At 45.7% G+C, this 25,505-nt stretch overlaps 2 protein-coding genes across 2 annotated transcripts; both read right to left on the reverse strand.

Annotated features, from left to right (window-relative positions):
• Positions 1-9,549: 9,549 nt before the first annotated feature.
• On the reverse strand, positions 9,550-12,949 carry foxi2 (forkhead box I2). The gene is made up of 3 exons (XM_029493792.1): positions 12,918-12,949; positions 11,707-12,833; positions 9,550-11,294 (listed from the first exon to the last, which is right to left on the reverse strand). The coding sequence occupies exons 2-3, from the start codon at positions 12,317-12,319 to the stop codon at positions 10,705-10,707; spliced, it is 1,203 nt and encodes a 400-aa protein (XP_029349652.1). The 5' UTR covers positions 12,320-12,833; positions 12,918-12,949; the 3' UTR covers positions 9,550-10,704.
• An 8,726-nt stretch (positions 12,950-21,675) lies between these two features.
• On the reverse strand, positions 21,676-24,941 carry LOC115035819 (retinoic acid receptor responder protein 3-like). The gene is made up of 4 exons (XM_029493841.1): positions 24,833-24,941; positions 23,802-23,910; positions 23,431-23,696; positions 21,676-21,913 (listed from the first exon to the last, which is right to left on the reverse strand). Exons 1-4 carry the CDS (start codon positions 24,845-24,847, stop codon positions 21,791-21,793), a joined length of 513 nt encoding a protein of 170 aa, XP_029349701.1. The 5' UTR covers positions 24,848-24,941; the 3' UTR covers positions 21,676-21,790.
• Between the last annotated feature and the right edge of the window lie 564 nt (positions 24,942-25,505).

Consider the following 25,505-nt stretch of genomic DNA (forward strand, 5'->3'; position numbering starts at 1 on the left):
ACTCCTCTGCCATTCTCCCTTCAGTCACTCTTTATTTGTTCTAATTCCAGGGACCGGCTGGGTCTTGCCTGGATTTGGAGAGTGCTTGGTTTCAAAGGGTAATTGACACCTTACCTGTAATTTCATGGTTTCACTCCACCTGCCTTTGATGTCTGGGTCTCGGTTGGGGCCGGGATGGATGCGTAGGGGAAGACACGGTGTCGGTGTGCTGCTGCATGCTCCGCTGCGAGTCTCTTCCAGCCCCCGTCTGAGCACTTTTCTGAACATGAATGACGTCTCATGCGAACCCAGGTTATTAAAGGAGGAATGGGGGGGGGCTTTTCTTGTGGTGGCATATAGGCCGACTGACTGAGCGACACGAGGATCTGAGGCGAGTCGAAGGCAGAGATGATGACCTCCCACAGAAAAAAAAGGGCAACTTTGAACTGTTCTGGAAGTTGTCGAAGGAAAATCTGACCCAAGACTGCAAAACAGTTCGTTCATTTCTTAACTCAAGCTTCTGAAACCCATTTACGGCCATTTGTTGTCACACGCTTGCTGAAGAAGACCAAGGCTGTATGAGTGAGAGCTCTGGAGAACACCAAATGATAAACCTTTAGCTTCAGCTTTGGCTCCACAGATGTGTTGAGAATGAACCTCCGCACTTTTCTTGAGTGTGCTTTTGATTTTCAGAATCTTTTTTACTTTCTTGCAGTTGTGTTATCGTCCATCCAGGTTTATTAAAACAGAATTTAGTATTTTTCTATATTCTTTTTGATTTTATTATAGCAAACCAACGAGCCAACCAAAAAAAAAAAACAAAAACCTTTGCCTGTCTCCAAGATGAAATGCTGTCGTAACTAATAGCCTGCTGATCCCGGCCCGTCGTTGCCTCAAAGGTGAGACGTCTCTGCCGTGTCACTCACGCTCGGCTGCATGCTCACACATGCACACCGCCTGGAAGGAAACGGTTCAGATTCAAATTCTCCCGCTTGCTGACTGTCGGCAGCAAACAACAACATTCCCAGGAGGAGTTGCTTTGTTGCTTTTGGGGATGAAAGATGCAGCACTCCCCAGAAAGAGTGCAGCGAATTCATCAGAGCAAACGTTAGCTGAATAGATTTTTTTGAAATGTTTGATGTGTCTGGTTAGTGCAGCAGAGAAGCTTCTTGCAGGGGTGAGAACGAGGCTCCCTGCAGATCCAGGCGAGCAGCAGTGAGTGATGAGAGGGGAGTGACAGGAAAATTGCATTTGTGCAACCATGAATCATTACAAACAGCCCTTTAAAAGACACCCCTCACTGTAATTACCTCCTCTGCGATGCTCTATTACGGGGTACTTTATTACCTTCTATTACTTTGCTGTGCCTGCCTTGGCAGATGCAGACCTCACACTGACTAACAAAGCTTGGCAGGTGAATCTACACGGCTGCTGTTCTGTTTGAGACACGGGCACAAAAAAAGAGCAGTGTTTTAAAGGAGGATTACGTAATCTGTGACATGTTGATTCCAACAACACAGGCAGACCACAGTTTACAACAGCCCGCAGCAACAAGACAGTCAAGTCACCCTTTGATAACCCACACCAATAGATTAGCTAATTCGAACACATAAATGTCAAATAAAGAGGTCGCATATTCTAACCTGAGTGAAAATTATCACATGAACCTGAAATCCGTCTTCTGAAGGTATCAGAGTTCTCAGTCTGGATTCAGGACTTCCTGGACAGTTGCTGCCCTCAAGTCCCGAGCCGGGCCGTCAAATATTACGTGGTTGGCAGGTTTCTCACCGAGTTTCCCTGAAATCTACGATATGAATGAACTTAATGTTATAACAGCTAACTGGCTGGATGTTCTTCAGTGTCACACGTTTCTTTAGTGGCTTTGGTTTGACAGCAACGACGAAAACTGAAGAATTAGGAACAGCTGAATGGCCTGATTCAGAGTTAACTGTATTTCCATCGGTATGCGCCGTCAACAATGGAGCCGATGATCCATCTGTTTGAGTCGAGGCAGACTAAGCTGATCACAGAGTTGTGGATCTGCAGAGTGGGAGGGCGGGAGGGGTGATCTGAGGAAAAGCAGAATGAATGAAAACATATTGGTCATCCTGAGTTCAGCGCCCCCCCCCCCACCCCACTGTGAGCGCTGACCACGGGCTGCCTCACCGCCGAGCTGCCCAGGCTCTGCTGGGCCGCCGGGCACAGATCCAGTTTTCTGTCCAAATTACCAGGAGAAGGCCAGCGGGGTGAGAAGCTCTCACCCTGCACCGCCCCCCCGTCTGAACCCCTCACTGGCCCGGCACGAAGCTGACGGGGCGTCACGGATGGCCCTGGATTGCACCTGCAGTCGGGGCTTTCCAGCCCCCCCCCTCCACTACCACACACACACACACACACATCCATGACTGTATCCTTGTTTCCTTCCTGTTGGCACATTCACCAAAACTCTCACAACGTCTCTAAAGTCTGACGTTGAACCTGAGTTTTACATTCGATGATGTCACACTGGTCTCTGCCTGTCTCCCCGCCGTGACCCCGCCCTCGACCAGAGTGAGCAACCCGGAAACAGATAAGCGGTGGAAAGAACGATCCCGTCAGCTGGCTGTTGAACGTTGCTGTAAATATCAGAGGTCTTAAACAAAAGAGGAAATATTCACCCTGTCCCTGCCGTAGGCGGCGCCGTCACAGTGCTGGCAGGTGTTTGGTGGTTTGAGGGAAAGTTCCTCTTGAATTAACGTCCAAATGCTCAGCGCAAACCGATTCTTCGTGATGTTTCAGCTGCCCTGCCTGGCAGGTCAGCGTCAGGTCAAATTCACCGTTTTACCGACATCAGCAGCTCAGCTCAGAAACAACCTGTCTGCTCGTCAGCAGCAGAAGACTCGTATAAATTCAGCCGGGACGACGTCCGTCTTTCATTCCTCGTGTTGCCAGTCATTAATTCTGCCACTTCGCTGTTGTGGACTGTTGTGGGTTTTTGTGTATCACGGATGACAGACAGCTCCCCGGGTTGTTTTTATCTGGTAACAAAAAGAAACATGGATTTGATGCCATGCCAGCGTGCTGCTGTGTAAACTGTAAACAACACACACACACACACACACACACACCTACTGCTGCCCTTCCTGCTCCCTCTCACACTTTCTCTGTGACTGCAGTGCCTCTGTGCAAGGCACTAAATGTCAAATGGCCCCTCTGTTCTGGGCAGATTCCCGGAGGGAGCAGTTCAGGATTATTTCCTGTCCTCCAGGTTCACCTTTGGGTCCAGGCCCAGAGCTCGGTCTGAGAAGCTGCACTAAAATTCAAAAACGGGCACGAAGCTTTAGAGATGTGCTCGTCATTCGAGCCAATAATACAGCGGTTCTTCTCTGCAGCCTCATCAGCAGACGCTCGGAGCAGTGAACCCAGACCAGTGTGGGTGAGGAACCTCAGAGCCGGTGAAGCTCCGACACACACACACACACACACTAACCACCCTCATGCCTACTGGAACCATCAGGAATGATGCTCTCCGTCAGCCCCCCCAGCCTTTTACTGAAGGCCCCCCTCCCCGCCTCAGCTCTTACTTTGCCATGGAGGCTGATTCCGCCCTCTGGATGAACCTTTCCCCAGGACCCCGAGCTCAGGGGGGGCTGGATTATAAGGAGGAGGCAGGAAGGGTGAGTGTGTGTGTGTGTGTGTGTGTGTGTGTGTGTGTGCGTGTGTGTGTGTGTGTGTGTGTGTGTGTGTGTGTGTGTGTGTGTGTGTGTGTGTGTTTAATTCAGGGGGACAAGACAAATTCACAAGCAGAATCCCGTCTCAATAACACACATGTACAATAATGATTCTTTAAAGGTTTCCTTTGAGTCCACTTTGAGTTGGTCCACATCAGAGAAACCACGAAGGAAAGAAAACTGAGACATTCAGCTTCAGTCAAATCATTTAAAAATGAATAATCACAATAATAACTTTACTTGTAAAGTAAAATCCGATAAAAGAAAATAATGAATAAAAATCTCAAATCAAAAAGTGAAAATAATAAAGAATAAAAGAAGATAAATAAAACGTGTCAGAAATGAACAAAGGCTGAATTACAGAAATGTTTCATTTAAAGGAGGACAAAGATTTCAGTTAATAAAGTTAATAAGTTAATAAATCCGAGATGTAACTGAGCCCAGTCAATAAAACGTTTAAATCTGAGAACTAACAGCAAATCAGTGAATATGATCTGTGGACGGAGGCCAGCAGAAAGAAAAAGAGCTCTGCTGAAAATGTGTCAGATTCACATTTTAACATTTAATGTGCCCACCTGACGTCTAACCACACACTCCTGACGTCGACTTCTCATACTTCCTCCGTGGGCTAACCCCCATCATGCACCTGTTCCAGCTCTGTCCCAGCCTGCCCTGCAGCAGTCCTCCAAACACACACGTGTAAAGGCATCTTTAATATCAAAAAAGAAAAGAAAAGTCATTATTTGGGTTTGCAGCATTGAAATTAAACTCAAAAAGCAAACTTTGATTTTCCCGCCTGTTGGTCAGTTCTGCAGCAGCAAACTGTCAGAATCTCGTCCCAGTAAGGAATGAACGATGAATGTGAAGTCTGTACATCCCCGACATAAAATAGAGCTCCGCTTTCCTGCCCTGCAAGGCTGTGTGCAAGTATTAGCACCTCAGACAGGCTGCAGTGCCAAGGCCTCGTCTAACCCCCTGATTTTCTGCCTGGAGGTGTCGGGACTTGTTCGGGATCTGTAGCGTGGTTTGGAAAAGGCTTCATCCTGCAGGGAAAAGATCTGCTCGTTCTCTTCAAAGGAGGAAAAATAAACACTGTGGACGTTTGTCCAAGATGACGATGAGAGTCTGCAAAATGAAACGAATTTAGAAAACTACTGCATGATAGCAAGTATTATAAATGAATGAATAATAAGTATGTAAGTCAAAAGCTTGATGCTGACGTACCTTCCAGTGATGATTTTTTTTTAGCATGAAGTTAAGTTTGTGATTTCCTGGACTTTTATTTTTTAGTCAGCAGAATTTCATTTCTTTTGTTAGTCAAGGTTCAACACTCCTCTGTTGGAAAACACTGAAGCAGAGATTTCTTCATCTGCGATCTAAAGTTTACTTTTGCTCTGAACTTTGCTATGAAAAGTTTCTAAAAGGTTTTTAATTCATCAGTCACTGAAGTATTGAAACTTCTGATTTTGCATATTAGGAAAGTCGAAATGACTGAAGCTTGAGCTCAGTGCCCGAAACTGAGCCAGTAAAGTGTGTTTATGGCAAACTGTTGTGTCAACTGCTGGAACAGTTTCAGCTAAATTGCGGTCTAATTGTCAAACAGGTGCTCCTTTGTTTTGTTTTGGGACAAAGCAAAAAGTCATATTTTTGCCAAAGCAAGATGGCTGAAGCGAAGGTGTTACAGTTTGTTTTGTTGTTTCCTGGGGGGCAGCGAGAGTGAGTTCACCTCTCCTTGATCGCCTTGAATGTTTACCCCCACGCTCCCGTCCCAGGGGTGTCGTGGGGAGGGAGGGGGGTCTGGGGATCCGAGTCCAGGCATCAACAATAGCTGGACTGTGCTGTCCTGGTCCCACACAATGACCACGTCCATGTCGATTAGCGCGGGGTGGTGGCGGGGCCCGGTCCGGCCGGGGCTAATAGCTTATTACGCAGTGTAAAGTGACAGTGTGATCTGGAGACGTGCCAGCAGAACGGGCCCAATTAAAGCAGAAAAGAGAGGAAGAGGTTGTGTGTGTGTGTGAGGAGGTGGTGGGAGTGTAGAATGGGGAGAGGGGGTGAGGGTGAGGGCAGCGATGTACATTCCTGTGAGCTTCGGTCTAATTCGCCCATGACGGGTTCCCCGGGGGTGGGGGCACCTCCACGGCCGAAAATATTTGATTGTCCTGCTCTGCTGTTCCAAAACACATTGGAAACAAACCCCAAACACACTCACATGCCCAGTTACCTCCGCAGCGTTTGGGGTAAACAATGCAGTTTACATGTTGATACGGCGTGAGGCCCGAGAACATGGCAGCGCTAAAACGTTACGGGACGCGGCTAAGCTCGCACAATCAGATGATGCTCTTAGAACAGATTACACCGAGCGATAAAGGAGAAGAAGATCACAGCTGCTGCGTTTTATTCGTTCACCTCATTAACCCCAGAACACATTTGGTTGATTGTCAAACACTCGCCGATGTCGTCGACGTTTCAAGCTCTCCAAACTGTGGGCACTTCCTGCGTGTTTGGACATGGAGGACGTAAAAGGAACTCTGTTACTCCACAAAACAGATAATCGCCCTTCACATTTATATTATTGCCTAAAATGTTGTTTACGGAACATAATAAGGTTTGATGTTTGTTACTCCGACTCCGACTTTCCGATCTTTCTGGTTCCTGATGAGGGTTAGGGTTAGGAATCTGAAACACCTGAGCATCATTTCTTTGCACGGTCGACATCGACAAGAACTTTGTCAGAAACGGTTTAACAGTTTAACAGTGCAGACACAACACTTCCCCGTCGGTGGATAAACTGGAATAAAGCTATTGTAACAAAGTGTTAGCAGGATTTTTTCTCAATGGGATGTGGAGTCTGTCAGTTCGATGTTTAAGCTCCAGGAGGAAGAACAACAGAAGGGGTTAATGTAATCCATTTCATTGGTGGGGGCCTCTAATAACTGCTCTCTCTCGGCGTCTCCATTGGCCCGCGGAGTTTCCATTGTGCTGGCCGGTGCAGGTGTGGGACATGCTTTGTTGATCATAATCCTCCAGGCAAGGGGAGAGGCTTTGAGTGTGTTTGACGTACCCCACCGGCAGGCCCTTTGCTCCTCGGCCGCCGAGCAGCCACCGTCTCCAGCCGCCGCTCATGGGATCCGACAGGCGGAAAAATAATGAACAACACCTCAACCCGGAGCTGACCTGGCTCCAATTCACCAGCTCCACACGAGGGGTAAACGAACCACTTAATTGAGCCTTCCAGGATCAAATCATACTCAGGACTCCCCCCACCCCACGATCAACCCTCCCTGCTCCCCCAACTTCAACCTCCTTCCCAGACACTGCCCACCAAGATGTTTTCCTAACCCCCCCGTCCAACTCTCATTCTTCCATTAATACATGTTCCACTTTACTGTTGTAACGTCTAACAGGATCAGACGAACTGAACCTTTAATTCTTAACGAAACTGTTGAAGGCATTTTCTTTAGACTCAGTAATAATTACCCAACAAGTCACTTTCCCCACAAAAGCCAAATTCTCCGACAAATATGAACAAACATTATGATTAATAACATCTTTATTTCAGTAAAGTATCTGAATGTTTTCTCCAACAACGAATCAAAACTTACTGAAATACACATCATAGCTGTCCTCTCTTTCGGTTTTTGTAAACGGATAAATTGGAGGGCGAAACGTGTTTGAGGACCCTTGGTTAGCTAAATGTAAGTTGTACGTATGATAAGTACAGTCCTGGTTTAACATCACGGAGCCTCGATGAGGTCGATCTCCGGCCCGTCACATGAAACACACCAGCAACGCAGACAAAATGCTTTCTGTGCTCGCTCTAAGATGTTTCTCATTAACGAGGTGTTACCCCCCCCTCCAGTCTGTTACCCTATGGGGTTGTTTCAGGACATGGACCTACGGTATACAGTCGCCCTCTGAAATAGCACCCGTGGTCCCGTGTTCAACCTCCTTCCCAGCCGGACCAACAATGCCGCTTTTCAAAGCTCACTCGGTGCGGCTGCGTGGGTGCCAAATTAGGACGGGACGCTCGATGTTCCAGGCGCAAAAGAAGGTGATCAAACAGAGCGAGGGTCAGTGGATCCCCACTAATGGAGAAGTTCACACTTGGCAGCGGGGGTCCTCATTCACCGGGCCTGAAGTCTGCCAGAGTGGAAAAGTTTTTGGAAATGGCTGCGCAGAAAAAAATGAGTTTGACCTTTACAGTCGGATCTGGGTCACCTGATTCTGGTTCTGGAGTCACGACGGCTCCGACGACATTTCAGACACGTACAGGTGGCGTTTCAGTGAAAAACTTCCGTTAGGTGGACGTCGATTCATTAGACAACAAGAGCAGGAAGACTTCTATCGATTATTCAGCTCCTACCGGCCAAATATGAGATGCTGGGAAAGTGGCATCATATCACTTTCATGGCATACCCCTGGAGCACCTTCAGCACATGGCTGGTGTGAATCCTCCACAATGAACACTAAATAAATGGCCCAATCGCTGCCCTTAATCCGCATGATGGGTGGCAAATATTTGCGGAGGGAATTTCTCGATGCGTCGTTTCTAAAGAGGAACAAAGCAAGATGGCCTCCTCTTAATTTGGGGCAAACACTGCCGGAGAATGGAGACAAAAGAGATGCTTAAAGCCCGCCGGTCTAAGGGGGATATCTTCAGAGAGTTTCTAATTGATACATGCGGATTGGCGTGAAGGACCGCGGACAATAGCTGCATTGTTTCACAGCTTTCTGAATCAAGACGTCTGTCAACTGCGGTGTCTTTGCAGGGAGCTTGGCTCGCCTCCAAACTTGAACTTTCTCTCTGGATTTTGACGAGGCTTCTCACCCCCACCTCCCCTCCTCCCCACCCAATCCCCCACCCCCCATCAGAGAACCTGAGCTGTGACAGTTTTCATTCAGTGTTGAACATAAACCGAAGAAACGATTTCCAGCCTCAAAGCAAAACGACGCGACAAAAGAAATGATTTAAACTGTTTTCAGTTTTTTAGTCTTTTGGAACTGAATATAAGTCAGCAATGATAACTTTGGATATCTTTGTTATTATTAAAGCAACACAGAAAAATCCCGAAAGTTCCCTTTAAACCAATCTAAAAATACATTTCTTATTTGTTTTGGTGTTGAATTAAATTAAAAATCACATTTTGAACCATCTGAAAGATTCATTATGCATTTCACTTGTTTTAGTCAGTTTTTGTCTTCTAATTGTTGGGAAATAAACTCCACAACAAAGCTAACAAATCTTAACATTTGTTACGGCGACTTTATTGACCTGCTTCGATTCATAAGAGGGTATTAGTGGTGACAGATGAGCTTTGAGTTTTGGGGGTCAGCCAGTGTAGCTGGGCAACAGTCCCACTTCCCAGCACCAGAAAACACAATTAAACAAACTGCAAAAGACGATTTATGTGTTTTTTCAGCGACGCGATTGCGTTCAGAGAGAAACGTTATTCCTGAACTCTAATCTCCGATCTTAAAGGAACACAAGTTGACTCCACATAGTGAAAGACGCAGGGGGATTAATTCTGTTTTAGTTGGACGAGCGTTTGTTCCTGAAGGTGAGAAGTACACTTTGGGATCAAGATTTAAAAAAAACAAAAACAAACAATGAGGGATATTAAAATCACGTTTCATGCGTCGGGCTTTTTGTTCTCTTTAAAATAACAGCAGCTACACAAACACAGCTACACACTGCTGGGATGTTTTTGTTGTTCGTTGTGTAACTTCTCATTGAGGTGAAATGGAGTAGAAGTAATTAAATACGAGATTAAAGTCAACGTGCATTCAAATTATAATGACAAAAATGAATACACTGAGGCCTGAACTGAAAATGATGCAGGACAATACAATAGAGAGCATAGAATTGATATTTATTTATAATCACAGTCGAAAACTGCCTGTAAGCTGTGTGTACTGTATAAAGATAAAAAAAGGACAATAATAGATACAAAAGCCATTCAGTGATTGTCTGGTTGAATCCTGAGAGAATCCACAACACAGCATATAGTTTTGAATATATATTTATGACATCTGGGGTTTTTTAGTGATACTGTTCTCGGCACATTTTGTCAGCTAATATCATTCACTTCTGCTTTAATCAAACTATGTTCAGACAACAGTAGAAAAAAATGCCTATTAGCATAAATAGCATAAATAGTCTCGAACTATCTTTATAATTTACAAAAATACACATTTGTAGAGTATTTACATGAGCCCTAGTGCTGCGGTTTCAGTCGACATGGAGGATAGAAAGATAAGGCAAGACCTGCGTGGTGTTGGATCGATTATTGCTGCGTGAGGAAAAATGAAAGCCTCGAAAAACCCCTGACAGCAGGGCACTCGTCTCGTGTGATCGTTGTTTTTGAGGTAATGGCGGTCTCACAAAGGCAACTTTGGCAGATTTGTGTCGATTACGAATGAACAGTTTTCAACGTGTGTGATCAAGTGTGAGAATTTAGCTGCTCCAGAGAAATAATACGGGCATCAGTGGCAAAATATCAAAAAGCACATTTACATCATAGACATGACAGAGCAGTTAGGATAAGGAGACTTTGTTGAAACTGCCAAAAAACTAAACAAAACCAAAAGGTAAAAATGAATGTTTAAAATATTAGAAAAAAAAAAGTGGTTGTCTTAGTTTGCAAATACATTTTTTAGCATTAAGAGGAAAGTAGGAGCTTTGATATAGATACAATAAAGATTTTATTTTTTTTAAGTAAGTGCTAATTTTTTGTTTGACTTTCCGTCTGGTGGTGTTTCCACAGTTTGAACGCTTGTCGAGCCAAGTCAGTTTTTTTGTTGTCGTTGTTTTTTTGTTTTTTTTTTATATATTTATTTAGCGCCCAAATTGCAACAGCAGTTTTCTGAAGGCGCCTGTCAGGTGGAGTCAAGCGGAGCTAAAAATACTTCACGTTGTCTAATCGTCGTGTTCACTCGGGCCTCTGCGGTGAAATGCAGAGGGGGGGTTCATAAAGGAGGAAGTCCCCAGAGGAGTTTGAGGTTGTGGCGGCTCCTATAGCTCGGCCCCCTCCCTGGGATAGATCAGGCTGTTGACGCTGAAGCTGTTGTAGAAGTGACTGTTGAACTGTCCGCTCTGCCCGCCGCCAAACGTGTTGTAGTACACTCCACGGTTGAAATGCAAGCCCTCTCCGTGCTCCGACACCCCCGTGTCCTGTCCGCCGGCGTTGGGGTGGTAGGGGCTCAGGGCCGTAATGTTCCTATTGGACAGCTCGTTCACCAGTCCGAGGGACCCCTGCCGGCTGGGGGCCCCCGAGCCGAGCGTCGACATGCTGCTGTAAAAGTTGTTAAAACAAGGAGCGGCCGACGAAGAAGACAGTCCGGGGGGCGACGACGAAGACGAGCTCTTGTGGTTCTCGTTCATCGCCTCCATCTCCGGGGAGGACGGCCCCCCCAGGAGCTGAGGGCTGTCTGAGGGCTTCAGGGAGGCCTCCACTTTTGTGGCCCCCACTGCTGCCACAGCCGCCGCCGCCGCCGCTCCACCTGCGCTGCTGGGGTCTGACCGCCTTTTCCTTTTCCGGCGGAAATTTCCATTGTCAAACATCTTTTCACAGTTTGGGTCCAACGTCCAGTAGTTTCCTTTTCCTGCCACACAAGAGGAGACATTTGTTCAATATTTGGATGTAGACATTAAATAAAACCCTTTTTTTTTTTTACATGATTTTATTTCCTCCTTTTGACAAATACATTTTGGGAAAACTGGTGTGTCATGTTTCACCATTTCTCTTTATTTCTGTGTGTCTGAGGATTATTGATGAATTATATCAAATCTGACTTTTCCTGTTGATCTGTCATTTTTCTTAAATGCACATTAGAATTAAAAACACATCTCCAGTCACTGAAAAGTGCAACAACTTTAAAAAAAAAAGTGCTCTTACATTTACATGGACTTCAAAAGTGTGATATTTCCCTCTTAAAAAAGCTTAGTTTGCACCTAAATGAATTTTTCTCACTGATCTGTTCAGCAGCTTCTCATTTCCTGGTGCGTTCACGGTACCTGGGTCGTCCTCGTCCCGGGGCACCTTCTTGAAGCAGTCGTTCAGGGACAGGTTGTGCCGGATCGAGTTCTGCCAGCCGGCCTTGCTCTTCTTGTAGAAGGGGAAGTTGTCGGCCACGTACTGGTAGATCTGGCTGAGGGTCAGCTTCTTCTCGTGTGCGTTCTGGATGGCCATGGCGATGAGCGCGGAGTAGGAGTACGGCGGCCGCACCAGCTTCAGCAGCTCCTCCTGGGAGGCGATGGACAGCCAGCCCAGGTCGGGCCCCCCGAAGCCAGGTGAGTTGGTGATGAACTGCCGCTGGGAGCCGTAGGAGGGCGGGATGAAGGAGGCCGGGTTGTTGCCGTGCAGGTAGGACGCGGAGGAGTTGACGCCCGGCCCGTTGAGCCACAGGTACGGGTTCGGAGACGACGCGTAATCGCCGAGTCCGTATCCGGCGGGTCTCTGCGCGCCCTGCAGGCTCTGCTGGTGGTACATGCTGCCGAAGTTGTCGCAGTACACGGCGGCCATGTCCGGGGCCTCCTGGGCGCCCTTGGGTGGGAGAGAGCCGACGGTCGGGGAGGTGTGGTGCTGGTGCTGGTGCTGGTGATGGGACTGAGGGTCGATGGAGTTCATCACTCCCCGCGGGAAATCCCAAAGGAGATGCTGAAGGTTCAGGTGGCGGCAGCAGCAGCAACAAGTGTCGGGCAGGACGCCGCGCTTCGGGGAGTTTTAATGGAATAAAGCCATGACAGTGGCCACATCCAGCATCCAGCCAATAGACACACACGGAGGATCCGGGGGGGGTGTGGTCAGGAGCCGACCCAAATACCCCCCCAAACCTCCTGGAGAGTCTGAGCTGACTCCTGCTGGGTCCGGAGCTTCTCTTACACCTGGATCCGTTTAATGTTAATTCATAATAACAGCTTCTTGTCTTTGTGATATTCATCATCAGGTGGAGAGAGAGTTCGACTCCCTGTTGATGATAATCCGACATAATCAAATATAAAGTGGCTCATTCAGCATTTCATTTAGTCCTCTTTTTATCTGAACTTTGAAAGCTCTGTTTTCTTTCTCTTCTCCATATTAATCCATCTTCAGGTGAACAGGTCAGTGATAAAAGCTCAATAATACGAGACGAGAAGGACACCTGAACTGAAATGAAAAATCCATTTCAACATAAAAGCCAAATGAAGGTTAGCTGTGGAATTATTTCAGTTTCAGCTGATACGACCTCACAGGAGTGCTGATTTATCCGCCGAACATCTCAGACCCCCCCAATCCACCCTGAAGCCCCCTTTCACACACCCCTTCGCCGTCTGGCTCTGAAACACACAGAAACAACAACACTGGTGACTGCACATGTGAAGCTCAGACATCCTATCTGAAAGGGGAACTTATTTTGTTTGTTGACATCAAATGTTAAAGTGGGACAATCAAAGCACGTGTATGAATATTGTGACCTGTCAAAAAGAGCCTGACAGCCCCGACGTGCTCGTACCGTTGGATGTCCCGAGGCCACAAACAGCTTCTCAGCCTCTTTGAAGAGACTCAAAACTTCACTAATTAAGGCGTCTGGAGAAAAGTGTGACACTCGCTCTTTATCTTTTCATCAGAGTGTTAATTAATTTTCAACGTTTCATTCAGGACACGTTTGCTAAAAACGCTGTCTTCACTGAGCTCAACTTTGGTTTTGAAAAAACCAAACAAACACAAAAGAACAAATTGATGTCTCATTGTTTTCTAGAACTGGGAGTTGTTTACTATTTTAATATGATTTTATATTATATTTGAATCAAGAAATTAGGCTTTTGTGACACAGTTTGTCGGAAAAACACATTATTTATCAAAGAGATTTATCCTGTGAAAATGTTTTATTCCCTCTTTATTCACTTAAAGGGGGTATTTTAAAAAAAGGAGACTAATTACACAAAGCTGCACTGTCATGTACTTCCGACTGAACTCCGGCAGAATTTTTTGGAAACCCACAATGTTACACATTCTGAAAATTAATCTTGTCATATTGTTTTTGGAAAATTCAGCAGCTGAAGTAGTTTACGTGCTGATTGACAGCTTTTTGGTTCATTATTTCCTTCTGAGGTTTGATTTTAGTTTGGTTCCATGTTTGCTTCCCATTAAAGTCAATTTTTTTTAATCATGTGGTTCTAACTATGTGCAGTTCCTCCTTTCAGGTCAGATCCCCGTCTGGTGTCTGACTGCAGCCCTTCCAGACGCTCCGGCTCAGATGTGGAGCTCCGCTGCCACCTTCAGTCTCCTGCTGTCGATGAAAAATCGCAGCGAGCTGCCGGCTGAAAATATTCAGTGCTTTTTTTTTTTTCTGTAGAGCCGGACGTCTGCCACAAGATGGAGGCAGCTGACCGTGCAGACCCATAAACGTCCGGGGACCAAGCTGCTGGGGAACCATCAGACCTTCGTAGGCTCTGGCCTCAGAAACCTGATGCAAAAATTGCGGTTTGGAAGCGAGAACTCCTGCGGCTTGAGAGAGTCTTTGAAGAAAGACGCGTCTCAGACGACTTCAAAGGTTATTCCAACCCAGAGAGTCCAGGGTGAGACCCGGGAAACATCCAAAGTCGCTTCTCATGGCCTTAAAAGAAAAAAGGCAAATAGTAAATGTTTCTCTGACCGAAGCCTGCGTGCGCTTCAGCGAGAACTTCCCGCCGGTGTTACATTTCTTCTTGGAGAGGAACCGTCTAATAAAACAGAGCCGGTCCCCCTCTGAGCCCCCGCTGCCATTACTCCGGTTGGTATTGACACATTATCTGCCAACACTTCCCTTGTTTTTCAGCATCTGATAGACTGAGGTTTCTCTCTAATGCGGCCTTTCCACGGAGATCCAGGCCGCAGAGTAATTGTCCGCGCAGCACCAGGAGTCGCTCTGTCTGACTGTAATTCTATAATATTGGGGTTGGCCATGACAATAATCCGTGGGCTCATCACACGCTGCCAGAACTGCTTCACACACCGACATGTATGTATGAGAATGTGAGATTGTGGAAAAGGGAAGACTCTCTGGCTCTTGGAGCTTCTGTCAGCGGCGGCGGGAGAAGAAACGTTCATGCGGGCTGTTTATGAATTGTGACTTTTGCTTTTGCAAATTGTGGATTTGTAACATGACAACGCCAATCTGAGGCTGATAACCGTGTTTCCTGCAGCTCTCCATCCAGGCTCAACCACAAAAGCAAACAAACAGAAAACGTAAAACATTCAGCGCCCGACAACAGGCTGCGGGTCATTAGCTGCCGTCGTCTGACTGACATATTTCTCTTTCCTTTCCCTCCAACACCGCTCTGTGTGTTTTTTTGCATTCATTACACCAACAAAAAGCTCACGGATGTCTAAAAAAAACAAATCCACCACCACAATGCTGCTGCCAAGAGTCAAGATCAGGCCTGTTCAAAGCATTTCACCACTAAATCCTAAAAAAAAAAACCCAAAAGAGTCAAAAGAGGAGGGATGACATCAACAGTTCAGGTGTGTTTTACATCACGATCTGTTCGTCTGTCAAAAGGAAAGTGTGACACAACGACAACCACACTTTAAGGGGCGTTATTGTGATGGTGCTTTTGGTATGAGAGACAAAAGAGATAAAAAAAAAAAACGACAACAAACAGCATGATTTAAATCTGCTGCTAAGTGTTTGTGTCAGCAGACGAAGAAGATGAGTTGACATATTTCTGCTGTCGACACGGAGAGACAAATAACTTCCACCATTAATGACTAAAGACAAACAGATGACAGCAACAGGAAGGACGTGTTTCGGTCAGCCAACACTGAAAACACACACGGAGCGCACAAACAAGTGTGAAATAAATAGCATGGTGAGAGTGGACAAAAAAAAAACCCCCCCAAAAAACGGCACTTTGCTGAATTCTCGCCTCCTCTGAAGTTGTTTCTTTTAAACCAACAAAGATGTTGGAGAGACGATTTCCAACCGAAGAGGGAAGTTGTGAAAAAGAGTTAAAGGAGCATTTCACATATTTATGGCGCTTGTACTTTCTTTTTGCCATAAGGTGTTTTTTTTTTTTTTGGTCCTGGGGCCAAAACGAATATTTCTTGCTTCTACGTGGGCTCAGATTTCATCATCAGCTGAATCATCGGGAAGCAGGAAGAAAGCGTTCCTGAATAAAAAGCCACAGTAGACGGAGTAGTTTAAATTTTAGCTACTTCAATAAGCGACCATTTGGCCCACACTTCGGTCTGATCCGTGTTTATGGAGCTATTTGGAAGTTTTGCCGCAGCTACACATTATTAGCATTTTATTTAAACCAGTCTTGGCAAGAAGTTGAGGCAAAGTCAGTTTTACAAGACTAAATGTGAAGTTAAATCCAGTGATAGTTGGTTAGCGTGCTAACTTCAGAATTTGCTAAGTTTCTTTTGCACTGTTCAATAAAAAGCTGTGAATGCTAATGTTAGCAGGGTAGCATTGGTTAGCTTACACAGTGTTTGATTTTTGGACTTTGTGTCTCTTTCAACAACAACAACAACAATAACAAGATTAAAAGGAACAAAGTTGTGCATCGAAAAACATTTGTATGTGTTGATTCAAGTTCTAGTTTGGACATTATACTGAGACATTTTATCTTTTTGAAATGAACTTTTAAAAGCAGGATCTTTTTAAACTGAGGTGAAATATATGAAACTTATGATACAATGAGAATGTGCTGACACTTTAGATTTACAGTCATTTAAATGGTAATGGATGAAATGAAACGGACGCTGGATGTTACACAAACACTGAATGATGAACGCGTTGTGGTGATTTTCCATCCCTGAATGCTCGCACTGTGTGTAATCAATAAATCCTCCGTATGTACACAAACAGGTAAACTTGTCAGGATTTACTCCTTTACCGCTGCTGGTTAGAGGTGATGCAAAGACCTATTTATTCCCATTTCCTAAACAGTCGCGCCCATTCAGCCGACGCACAATCTGCACCATTTACCTCCGTTCTATTTCTGTGACACATTTACGCCCAGTGAATCTACCTGTGTTGGGCCGAGCGGGATCGTTTACACAGGAAGCCTTCAGAAATAAACATTTGCACTTATTATATGTTGCTCGAACATTCTGCATGTGAGCGCAGCAGAGGACAGATAAGAACATGCACACACACACACACACACACAGAAGGCATTCATGGCAGGCGGTAATAACATAGTGCTGCTTTTGAGAGGCCAGCCACAGTTCTGCGGGCAGAGAGGGCACATACAGAAGATGTTATTACTCTATATGTTTATAACGCTGCCATGGAAAAATAAGAGGCTCGGCCACAGGCATTTCCTCACCCCCCTCCAGTCACCCCTCCAAGCCTGTGTGGGAGGAAGGCAGCGAGCGTTTATATGAGAGCTGAGCACATGTCATAGTCCATCATTTCAGAAATAGGCATCCTAATTTCTCTTTCTGCTTTTGCATAAAGCCATTTTCAGCAGGCGGCTCTCGTTTCTCTGCCCAGCCAAACTATTTGTTACTTCTATTCTCCGCAACAGTCTTATTTGCTCCAAATGTTGATTTTTAGTGTAACACCAGACTCGTGGGAGTTCATACATAAATATCTGAGGGAGGACTTTTGGTGCATCCATTGTTTGGACTGACTCCTGTGTTGCTCGCTGCTAGTTTTGATATACTGCCGGCCACAGAGGAGTTGAAGTTTATTTCGCCGCTGTGATGTTTCGGAGTCGCCCTGAATTGCAGGTTTCAGCTGCCGTTCATGTCAGTATTGAAAATGTCTGAAACTGGGAGTTGGTTGATTTTCAGAAACAGGACAGAGGGGACTGTGTCTAAAAGCAGGCACTCTGAGAGGAGTCCCTCAAATTAAGTGCTTTCTCAAAGATTGAGCCTTTTTGAAAGTGAGGCAGCTGGACTTCAGGTCTTCTGGATGAAACGTCATAAAGACATTTTTGATATTTCACTCCTCATCTGAAATGAAGGTTTGAGACGTCGTCGTTCCAGTTAGTATGAAAAATACCTCTTGAGATCTCACGGCCTGGAGGAGTGAGAACATTCACCAACAGCTCTGAAACTTCTGCCAATGTCAACATGTTTGATTTCAACACCGGGGCAGCAGAGTTTTAAAAGTCAGTGTGACATCCGCAGTGACTGGCCAAGAGGGCAAAGGTCGGATCTCCTCGATGGTTCCAGTTCATATCATTCATCAGGCTCAACGTAGAGATGCCGAACTCGAAACAGAAGTTCCGACGCTCAGAACAGGCCGGTCGGCCCGGCTGCAGAGAAAAGGCCCCGTTTACAGTGGCACAACGCCAGACAGGACCCCGGCATGGCCGTGGTTACTCCTCCGACACACCATCGCTAGTAGTATGAGCGAAGTCTGGGATGAGACGGGAGACGATGGAGCGACAGTTCAGCAGCAAACATATTTATGATTTCACGTTTTAAGAACTTCCTTTAGTCCGACGTATCACTTTTTCTATCAGCTTCAAGCTCATAGCTCGGCTCCAAGCAGACAAAACTTCTCCCATATTGAACCACGTTGTTCCAAACGATAGTGCCAGACTATAATGTGAATGTAAACAGCCGAAACCATGTCACGTTGAATTATTTTCAAACGCAGCTCTGTCCGTCTGAAGCCGGCTCTCTGTTTGTGATCCAGAGGATAATTAGGCCTCGGAGCACGGCGGTGAATGTTTGGCTTTAAAGAGAATGCCCCCTTTTTTTCAGATGCCACAGTACGAGCGTATATATCCCTTAAAAAAGGCAGAGCTGTAGCTGCTTGTGCCTCTGATGTGCCATCCAACTTTAAAATACAGCTTTGCAAGCTCAGTCTTCTTCAAAGCCTTCTTTTCTTTCTTTCTTTCTTTTTTTTTTGCCCCCTTCTGCCGGTTCCAGCTCGGCTCTGCCTGCTGCTGCCTCAACGTGATGAGTCGAACTGAGAGCAGAAGTCTGCCGACAAGCCTTAAAGGGACTGTCGCTAATTCATGAAACACGCTGACTATCTCGTGAGCTAAAAACTAGTTATGGCAGCAGGAGAGGTACAAAGGAGCCGCCATGAAATGGGACATCGAGCTGCTGGTGTTTTGTGAGTCGATCACTCTTCTATTTAGAATTCGCCTCGAGTAATCAGCGTAAAAAAAAACAAAAAACGCCTTTCATTTCTTTGACTCGGAGGCCTAATGGCTTTTTTAGTAACGACTTTGTGTCTTTAATGGCACAAACGCCATTAACCCGGGCTATTGTTATTCTAATCTCTCTCTGTCGGGGGCAGAGCCATCGTCTCGCTGAAACTGTTTCTTCATTGTGAGCCTGGATCGGGGGAGACGAAGAAGATGGGTGGTGGAGGTGTTTCAACTGCTGCCACCTGAGTGTGCATCAGCATCCAGAACGTCCAACCCGCCATCTCTCCTCTTAATGTGGTCTAAGTTCAGCCCCCCCCCCTTTACACAAAAAAAAAAAGCCCCTCACACGACGAACAAAGTTTCCTGGCCTCGTTTGTTGACTTATCTGGCATGGCAGAAGTTCGCCTTTTGAAGAAAAAAAAAAAACTAATCCTGAAACACTGTTTGTTGAGTTTGTTTTGCAGCAGGGAGGTGGCAGACTGTCACCCCCCCCCCCCCATTTACCCCCAGACACACAGGAAGAGACACTGCATCTCCTCCACGACTTGAGCAGGTGCAAAGACAAGGCTCAATGACATCTTTGTACCGAATGGAGGAAGTTTTATTTTCGGGGGTGGCGGTGGTGCCACCTCCCCTCCATCTGCCTTTGGGGGAACTTGAACGGGAGAAGTTAGTGGCGACGGGCCGCAGAGAGGGAAACCATATATCCCGGTGTGACGCGGACACCAGAGGTAGCTGGTTTTTTGGCGCAGCTCTTTCACTGGCTGCAGTAATTCATGCTGTCTCTGAGCACACAATAGCTGCTCCTGTTTTATAACGGACTTCGTCGCTGAATGCAGACCAGCGAGCGCCGCGGCGAACTGACAACACAGCCGCTCATCTCAGAATCACACAAGAAGCCTGAGCTGCCAGGTGGACATATGCTGGAAACGGCGAGGAAAGCCTTTTCTGGTGTTTACTGGCAGCTTTTTAAGGACGCTGTCCCAGATTTATGTCCACTGGGATGCTTTCCAAATGTCCTGTTTCCTCTTCTGCACACATGTTGCCTTCAGATGTGACATCCCAGCAGCTGCAGCTCAGATTTCAGCTCTGTATTCTATAAAGGTTGTGTTTTGGCTTTGTATACCTGCTGAACGCTTCCTGCTCCTGAAGAAGACGACAGAGCCAAAGCCAAAATAAGATGGTGAGCTCATAATGAAGAACTGCAACACTTAACATCTGAGGATCAGATGCCACACACGGAAAGTCACTTCAGAGCCGATCTGATCTCATAAAGCTGCACGTAAATCCACTTCTCCATCCCAGAGACGTCCAAGATGGTGTGAACTCCGATCGTTCGATTCTTCTTTCCAGATGAAGTCTAACAGAAGATGCTCAAAGTGTTTAACTGATCCTGGTTCGGTCCAAACACTTAAGTGGCCTAAATCAGTCTAAAGAGTTCATAAATAAATCTTATTCTGCGAACTGAAATGCAGCCTCAGTGTTTGAAAGCGTAAATGAGTGAAAGTCAGAATGTCAGAAGCTGTTTTCGGAGAAGTTTGACTGCTAAGGTTCAGATCTCCTCATCAAACATCGTCCACAGACGCTCCACAGAATAAGATGCCAGGGTTGGCAGCTGGGGGGCAGCTCAAAGACGGAGGTGGGACATCACAATCTTTCCTCGGGTGTTTAGCACTTCAGGCGAGTGGCCAGGAGGAGGACCGGTCTTTGAAGATCCGTTCCAGTGATGTTGGGGCTGATGGCCCGACCCCAAAGACAACCACACAGGGATGAGCCTATCCATAATTTATCATCTTAGCTTTACAGGCTGGATCCACTTTGGACTTTTATATTTCACTGTCTGAATTCACTCCCTAAAAAAGAGCTTTAACTGAACGCACGTTGCCATCGTGGCATTTCTAAAAAAGGATGAATGGGAAAAAACAATAAATGAAAATTAGCATTTGAGCTCTTGCTGCGTCACCGTCACACATTTGTTTTGCACGGTGATTATTTCCGAGCTGACTCTGAGCCCTAATGATCAGCCACAATAAGCCGTTCGCTCCGACTCCCAAAATGTGACGAGTGTGAGGTTTTATTATTTCTGGAGCCGTTCCCATGGCCCGAGCCTTCGCAGCCCACCCCGGATTTCATGGAGCTCTCAGGCAGTAACCTCAAGAACAATGTGGGGTGCTGTGCTGGTTCTGGGGACCAGTCGAGTCCAGCTGCCCCCACCTGCTAGCAGCTGTGCTGGCTTGGCCCCCGGCCCTGAGGCCAGTTCCTCTGGCTTCAGTTTATCATCAGCAGCATCACAACAAGAAGCTGAATTTATGGGTTAGTCCAACCCTAACCCTCCACGTTCATTTAAAGTTATTTTTCTGAACGCCAGGCTGTCAAATTCCAGATTTTAGATTCATGACTGATCTCTTGATTTCAGAGGAATACTGGAAATTGATTTAATTCTACTTCTCCCAGTTTGTGAGGATCGATCTTTAGTTTGAGAAGCTAAATATTATTTGAGAGGATGCACAGACGTTCAGCTGAGGGAGGACTGCCACAGTGAATGTCAACCATCGCTTCATCTCATCTCAACTTATCTGGAGCTTTAAACACAAAATCTCTTTAAAAACTAGAAAGCTGCTGCACCACACGGAAGCGTGACTGATGGCAGAGAAAATGGAAGATCAGGATGAGGAAAACCGCAGATGGAAACATCCTGATATCGACAGATACGGAGCACACGCTCCAACAACAACAACAAAAAGTAAATAACCATAAGCCCTTGGAATGAATGACTTTTGGTTCATTTTAAAAAAGCGTTTTTATGTGAAAAAGAAGATGGAAGAAATTAAATTCTCTCATCTTGTCCAAGGCTGTCTGCTTTGTGTGCGTTGAAAGTATAACACCAATCATCTTTTTTTAGTTTGCACATGTTTAAAGTGTTTATTCAGTCAGTTTAAATCACAATCACTGGAAATTAAATGGACTCAAGTGACGGAAAAAAGGTCTTTCCTTTCATCTCGCTGTCTTTGTTCCGTCATTTATTATTTCTGTTATTTTCTTTGTTGAAGCTGGAAAACAGAGCAGCTCCCAGAACCGCAAAGGCCACACCTGCTGCTGCAGCACCTCCGACCAGAGCCAGCGTCTGAGCTCTTTTAACCTGCAAAAAAAAAGTCCGGAAATCCTGCAAGTTTAGTCCGCTGACACAGACACACAGAAATGAAGAATTTCTAAAATGACTCATTCAGAAAAATCTGATATTCATCCGGTATTTCTAAGAAAACTTTGCTTCGCGTGGACGAAGTAAGAGGAGAAATATCAAGTGCGAGCTGAATAAAATTTCTTGTTAAACTTCTTTTGCTCGTTCCAGTTTCATATTTGAAGTGTCGACAATCTTGTTTTGTTTTAATAATGTCAAAGTATCAAAGGCCTCGGTCACAGCTGTGACATCGCCTTCCTTCAGCCTCAGAGGCTCAGATCCCCTCTTCTGATTGGCCGACATTGACCTATAGTTACTGGAGCTGAGAGACGAGACGTAAAACTCCACCTAGATGGATGTTTTGGTTCTTAAAACCAGATATATCTTCTCCTGAATGCAGACGGTTCGGCTTTACAGTCAATGAAACAAAAAGAAAAAACCGTCAGCTGCTGGAAATATGTGATTCGCTGATTTATCATCAAGGCGGAAAGATGGCTTCCTTTGTATTCTGGATAATTATGTACAGCCACAACACAGCGAAGGTGACAGATGCACCAAGAGGGTTGATTGAACAAAGCTTTTTGAAACTTGCAAATCAGCTTGTTAATCATCCTTTGTTGTTTGAAATATGAGCAATCACAATTTATTCAGCGCCACATCTGCTTCTTATCAGCCGTAATGGATTGTGTTAGATCTGTGTATTGTCGCAGATCCAGGTGCAGACACACACCGGGCTGTGCATTACTTTGATAAAGGGATTTCCTGCCGCGGTGTCGTTGGAATATGTTACAACGTTGGCGGCGGAGAGGTTTGGCTTTTTTTCTGCCGGTTTGTTTTAGAGAGAAAATGACCAAAGAGTGAAGATGTTTAAGGACAACGTGTACGTATGCGTTAGATTTCATCTGCTGATTGATTCTTTGTTATACTCTGGATTTTTCAGCATGGGGCTCATATTTCCCTCCTTAAACAAACTTGGACTAAATAAAGTCAATCTTTTTCTTTTTTTTATAACCACTGAAGTCGCCCCATGGCTTCACTTAACAGCCCCAGGATATGCATCCATATTTTAATTTCATCTTTGAGGTTGATGTTAGCATTTAGCATCAAACATGTTAAATCTGAATTTGAGCGGTTTAGGCACTGATGGCGATGTGGAGGGGGGGCGCCCAAAAATACTGTAAAAGTACTGCAGCATCCACAATCAACTGCTGCGTTGCTATGCCGTTGCTGGGAGAGGTGTCAAAGCTGTAACGTAAACCAATCAAATCACACATTACAAAAAAGTTACGCACATACGAGAGCTGGAGTGTGTGTGTCTATGTGTGACCCCCCAGCTCCCCCAATTAAGAATTTCTGGTGCCGTTACTGGCTCCCGCAAATGTCAACAAAAACGTTTGCAGCTGCGTCACATTTAACTGGATAAAATCTGAAGTTATCATGGGGTCAGTCCGAAGCTCCGCCCCTTAGAGGATACCCACCTGGCGAGACTCTGGCTTGCCGTATCGTAGCTCCGTGACAAAGTGCTCGCAGTTGTTGGAGCTGATATTGTACGGCAGGTCCCGACCCACCATCCCGCACGCCTCTTTCACGATGACGTCGGGACTATGAGGCTCGCACTCCTCATCCAGGAGGTTGTTGATGTGGTAATCGTGACAGCCGATCACGTCCCACACTTTCTGACGCCTCACTGTTGCTGTGCTGCTTTCCATGAACATCAACAGGTCCAAAGACCCGGAGTCACTGTCTGATCACAGAAGAGGCAGGAAGTCAGAATAAAAGAGGAAAACGACAGCTGACCGTTCAACATCCCAGTGAGTCATCAGGGCCGGTGTGGTGTGGATTCACCCACTTGGAGGAATCAAATGAACTACTTCATTTTCTCCGATGTAAATGGCCCAGTGCTGATAGAACCCACGGAAGATCTCAATCAGGTCTCCTGGCTTTGGCTCAGAGTCAAACTAAAATGATGGAAAAGTTCAAATGTGACATAAAAATCAAACAGCTTGGTGCTTTTTTCGGAAATGATTATTTAAAGAGCTTTAAGCCAGCTTTAAGTTTTGCTGTTGCCAGGAAGCTAATCACATTTCTTTGCGTTGATGTCACGATGCCAATGACTCAGCCGCTCAGTATAACTACGGTAATGGTCCGAGGAGCCTGAGGTGTCAGGTGTTTCTGAAGCCTCGACAGATTCGTCGTCGGGCCCATTTTTGCAAGAGAAGCTTTTGAAAAGTCATCTGCGATGTTGGCTGAAGTTCTTGGCCAGACTGCAGAGCAGCTGTTAAGGCCAACACAGCAAAAGTTACAAATGGCTCCTTTAAAGTGGAGCCTCTGGAGTTATTGGCTGCTGTTAGTCCTCTGAGGAAATGCTGCATTCGTCGTCGTGCACTAAACGGGAACATGAGGTGACGTGGCAGCCATTCCTGCCCAACGTCTCTGACGGATGCCTGCAGCGAACACTCCACTGCTGCTCGTGCATAATGTAAGCCTGGCACATTATGCTAAAGGAACGCTGTGAATGTATTAACCCATGAATCAGAACAAACAAGAGCTAAAAAAGAAACTAAGAACAAACCCAGTCGACTTACAAACGCAGTTTGGACTTTTCTTTAAAGATCCATCAAGTTTACAGATATAATATGCCTTTTTCCCTCTTATTTTAAGGTGACTTTCATTTTCAAGCAGCTAAAAGTTGCTCACTGCAGCCATCACAGGTTTGTTTTAGCACTGTAATCCATGCACATTCCACAGAGCCAGTCATGCTGCACAGCTAATAACTGAGATGTCGGAGCAAAAGAGAAGAAAAGTATAAACTCAAACTGGACAGAAGCAGAAACTCTACAGGAATTCATCGGTGACAGAGGAGAGCAGTGAGAGACTTACTAGTGTAGGAGCCATGTCTTCGTCTGTCTGGACAAACAACAGTGACTCAGCAGCTTTAGTTTCCACTGAAAGTGAAACCTAAGAGTGTTCACACTCAGCTGACTGACACGGACAAACATGTTGAGGGAGCACCGGACCGTCGGGCTGCTCAGCCTCAGTTATCATATCATTTATTAAAGGAGTTTGACATGTTGGAGTGCTGCCAGCTGCTGCAGAGTGCAGCGAGGGGTGCGGCAGCAATGGTTAACTTTGATTTCTTGTGAAATGTGCAGCTGGTGCGCATGCTCAGCGCTCCAATCTCTGCATGATTTTCAGCAGTGAGGTGAAGCTTCTCAGAATGAGGTTAAAAGAAAACAAAGAAACTCATTTGAGTTTTATTTCAGGTTTGTTAAATCCCTCTGGGCAGTCCTGCTTCACTTGAGCCGAACTGGATCTTCAGTTTCTGAGATTTAATTGCTGATAAAATGGCATTTTAGTCACACAAGGTTCGGCACTGATTCGATACTGATGCAGTGGCACAGAAACGCTTTCAGTTTGGAAAGCGAGTTAATGAACTGACGGAAAAGCAGCAAACCCAGCAGTCCCTCTGCATGCTGAGCAGAGAAGAATGAGAGCAGGTCTGTGGATAATGAGTAGCCTGTACATAGAATACAGACATCTACCTTCACCTCGA

Source organism: Echeneis naucrates, chromosome 22 (genome assembly GCF_900963305.1).
Source record: "Echeneis naucrates chromosome 22, fEcheNa1.1, whole genome shotgun sequence".
Lineage (NCBI taxonomy): Eukaryota > Metazoa > Chordata > Actinopteri > Carangiformes > Echeneidae > Echeneis > Echeneis naucrates.

Excerpts from the sequence above, each read along its gene's own strand:
- LOC115035819 (XM_029493841.1), bottom strand. Across the intron at positions 23,697-23,801 it reads AGTTCATTTGATTCCTCCAA|ACAGTGACTCCGGGTCTTTG; the intron begins GTGGGTGAATCC and ends TTCTGTGATCAG. Across the intron at positions 21,914-23,430 it reads GCAAGCCAGAGTCTCGCCAG|GTTAAAAGAGCTCAGACGCT; the intron begins GTGGGTATCCTC and ends TTTTTTTTGCAG.
- foxi2 (XM_029493792.1), bottom strand. The coding sequence starts at position 12,319 with ATGAACTCCATCGACCCTCAGTCCCATCACCAGCACCAGCACCAGCAC. Across the intron at positions 11,295-11,706 it reads CCGGGACGAGGACGACCCAG|GAAAAGGAAACTACTGGACG; the intron begins GTACCGTGAACG and ends CTTGTGTGGCAG.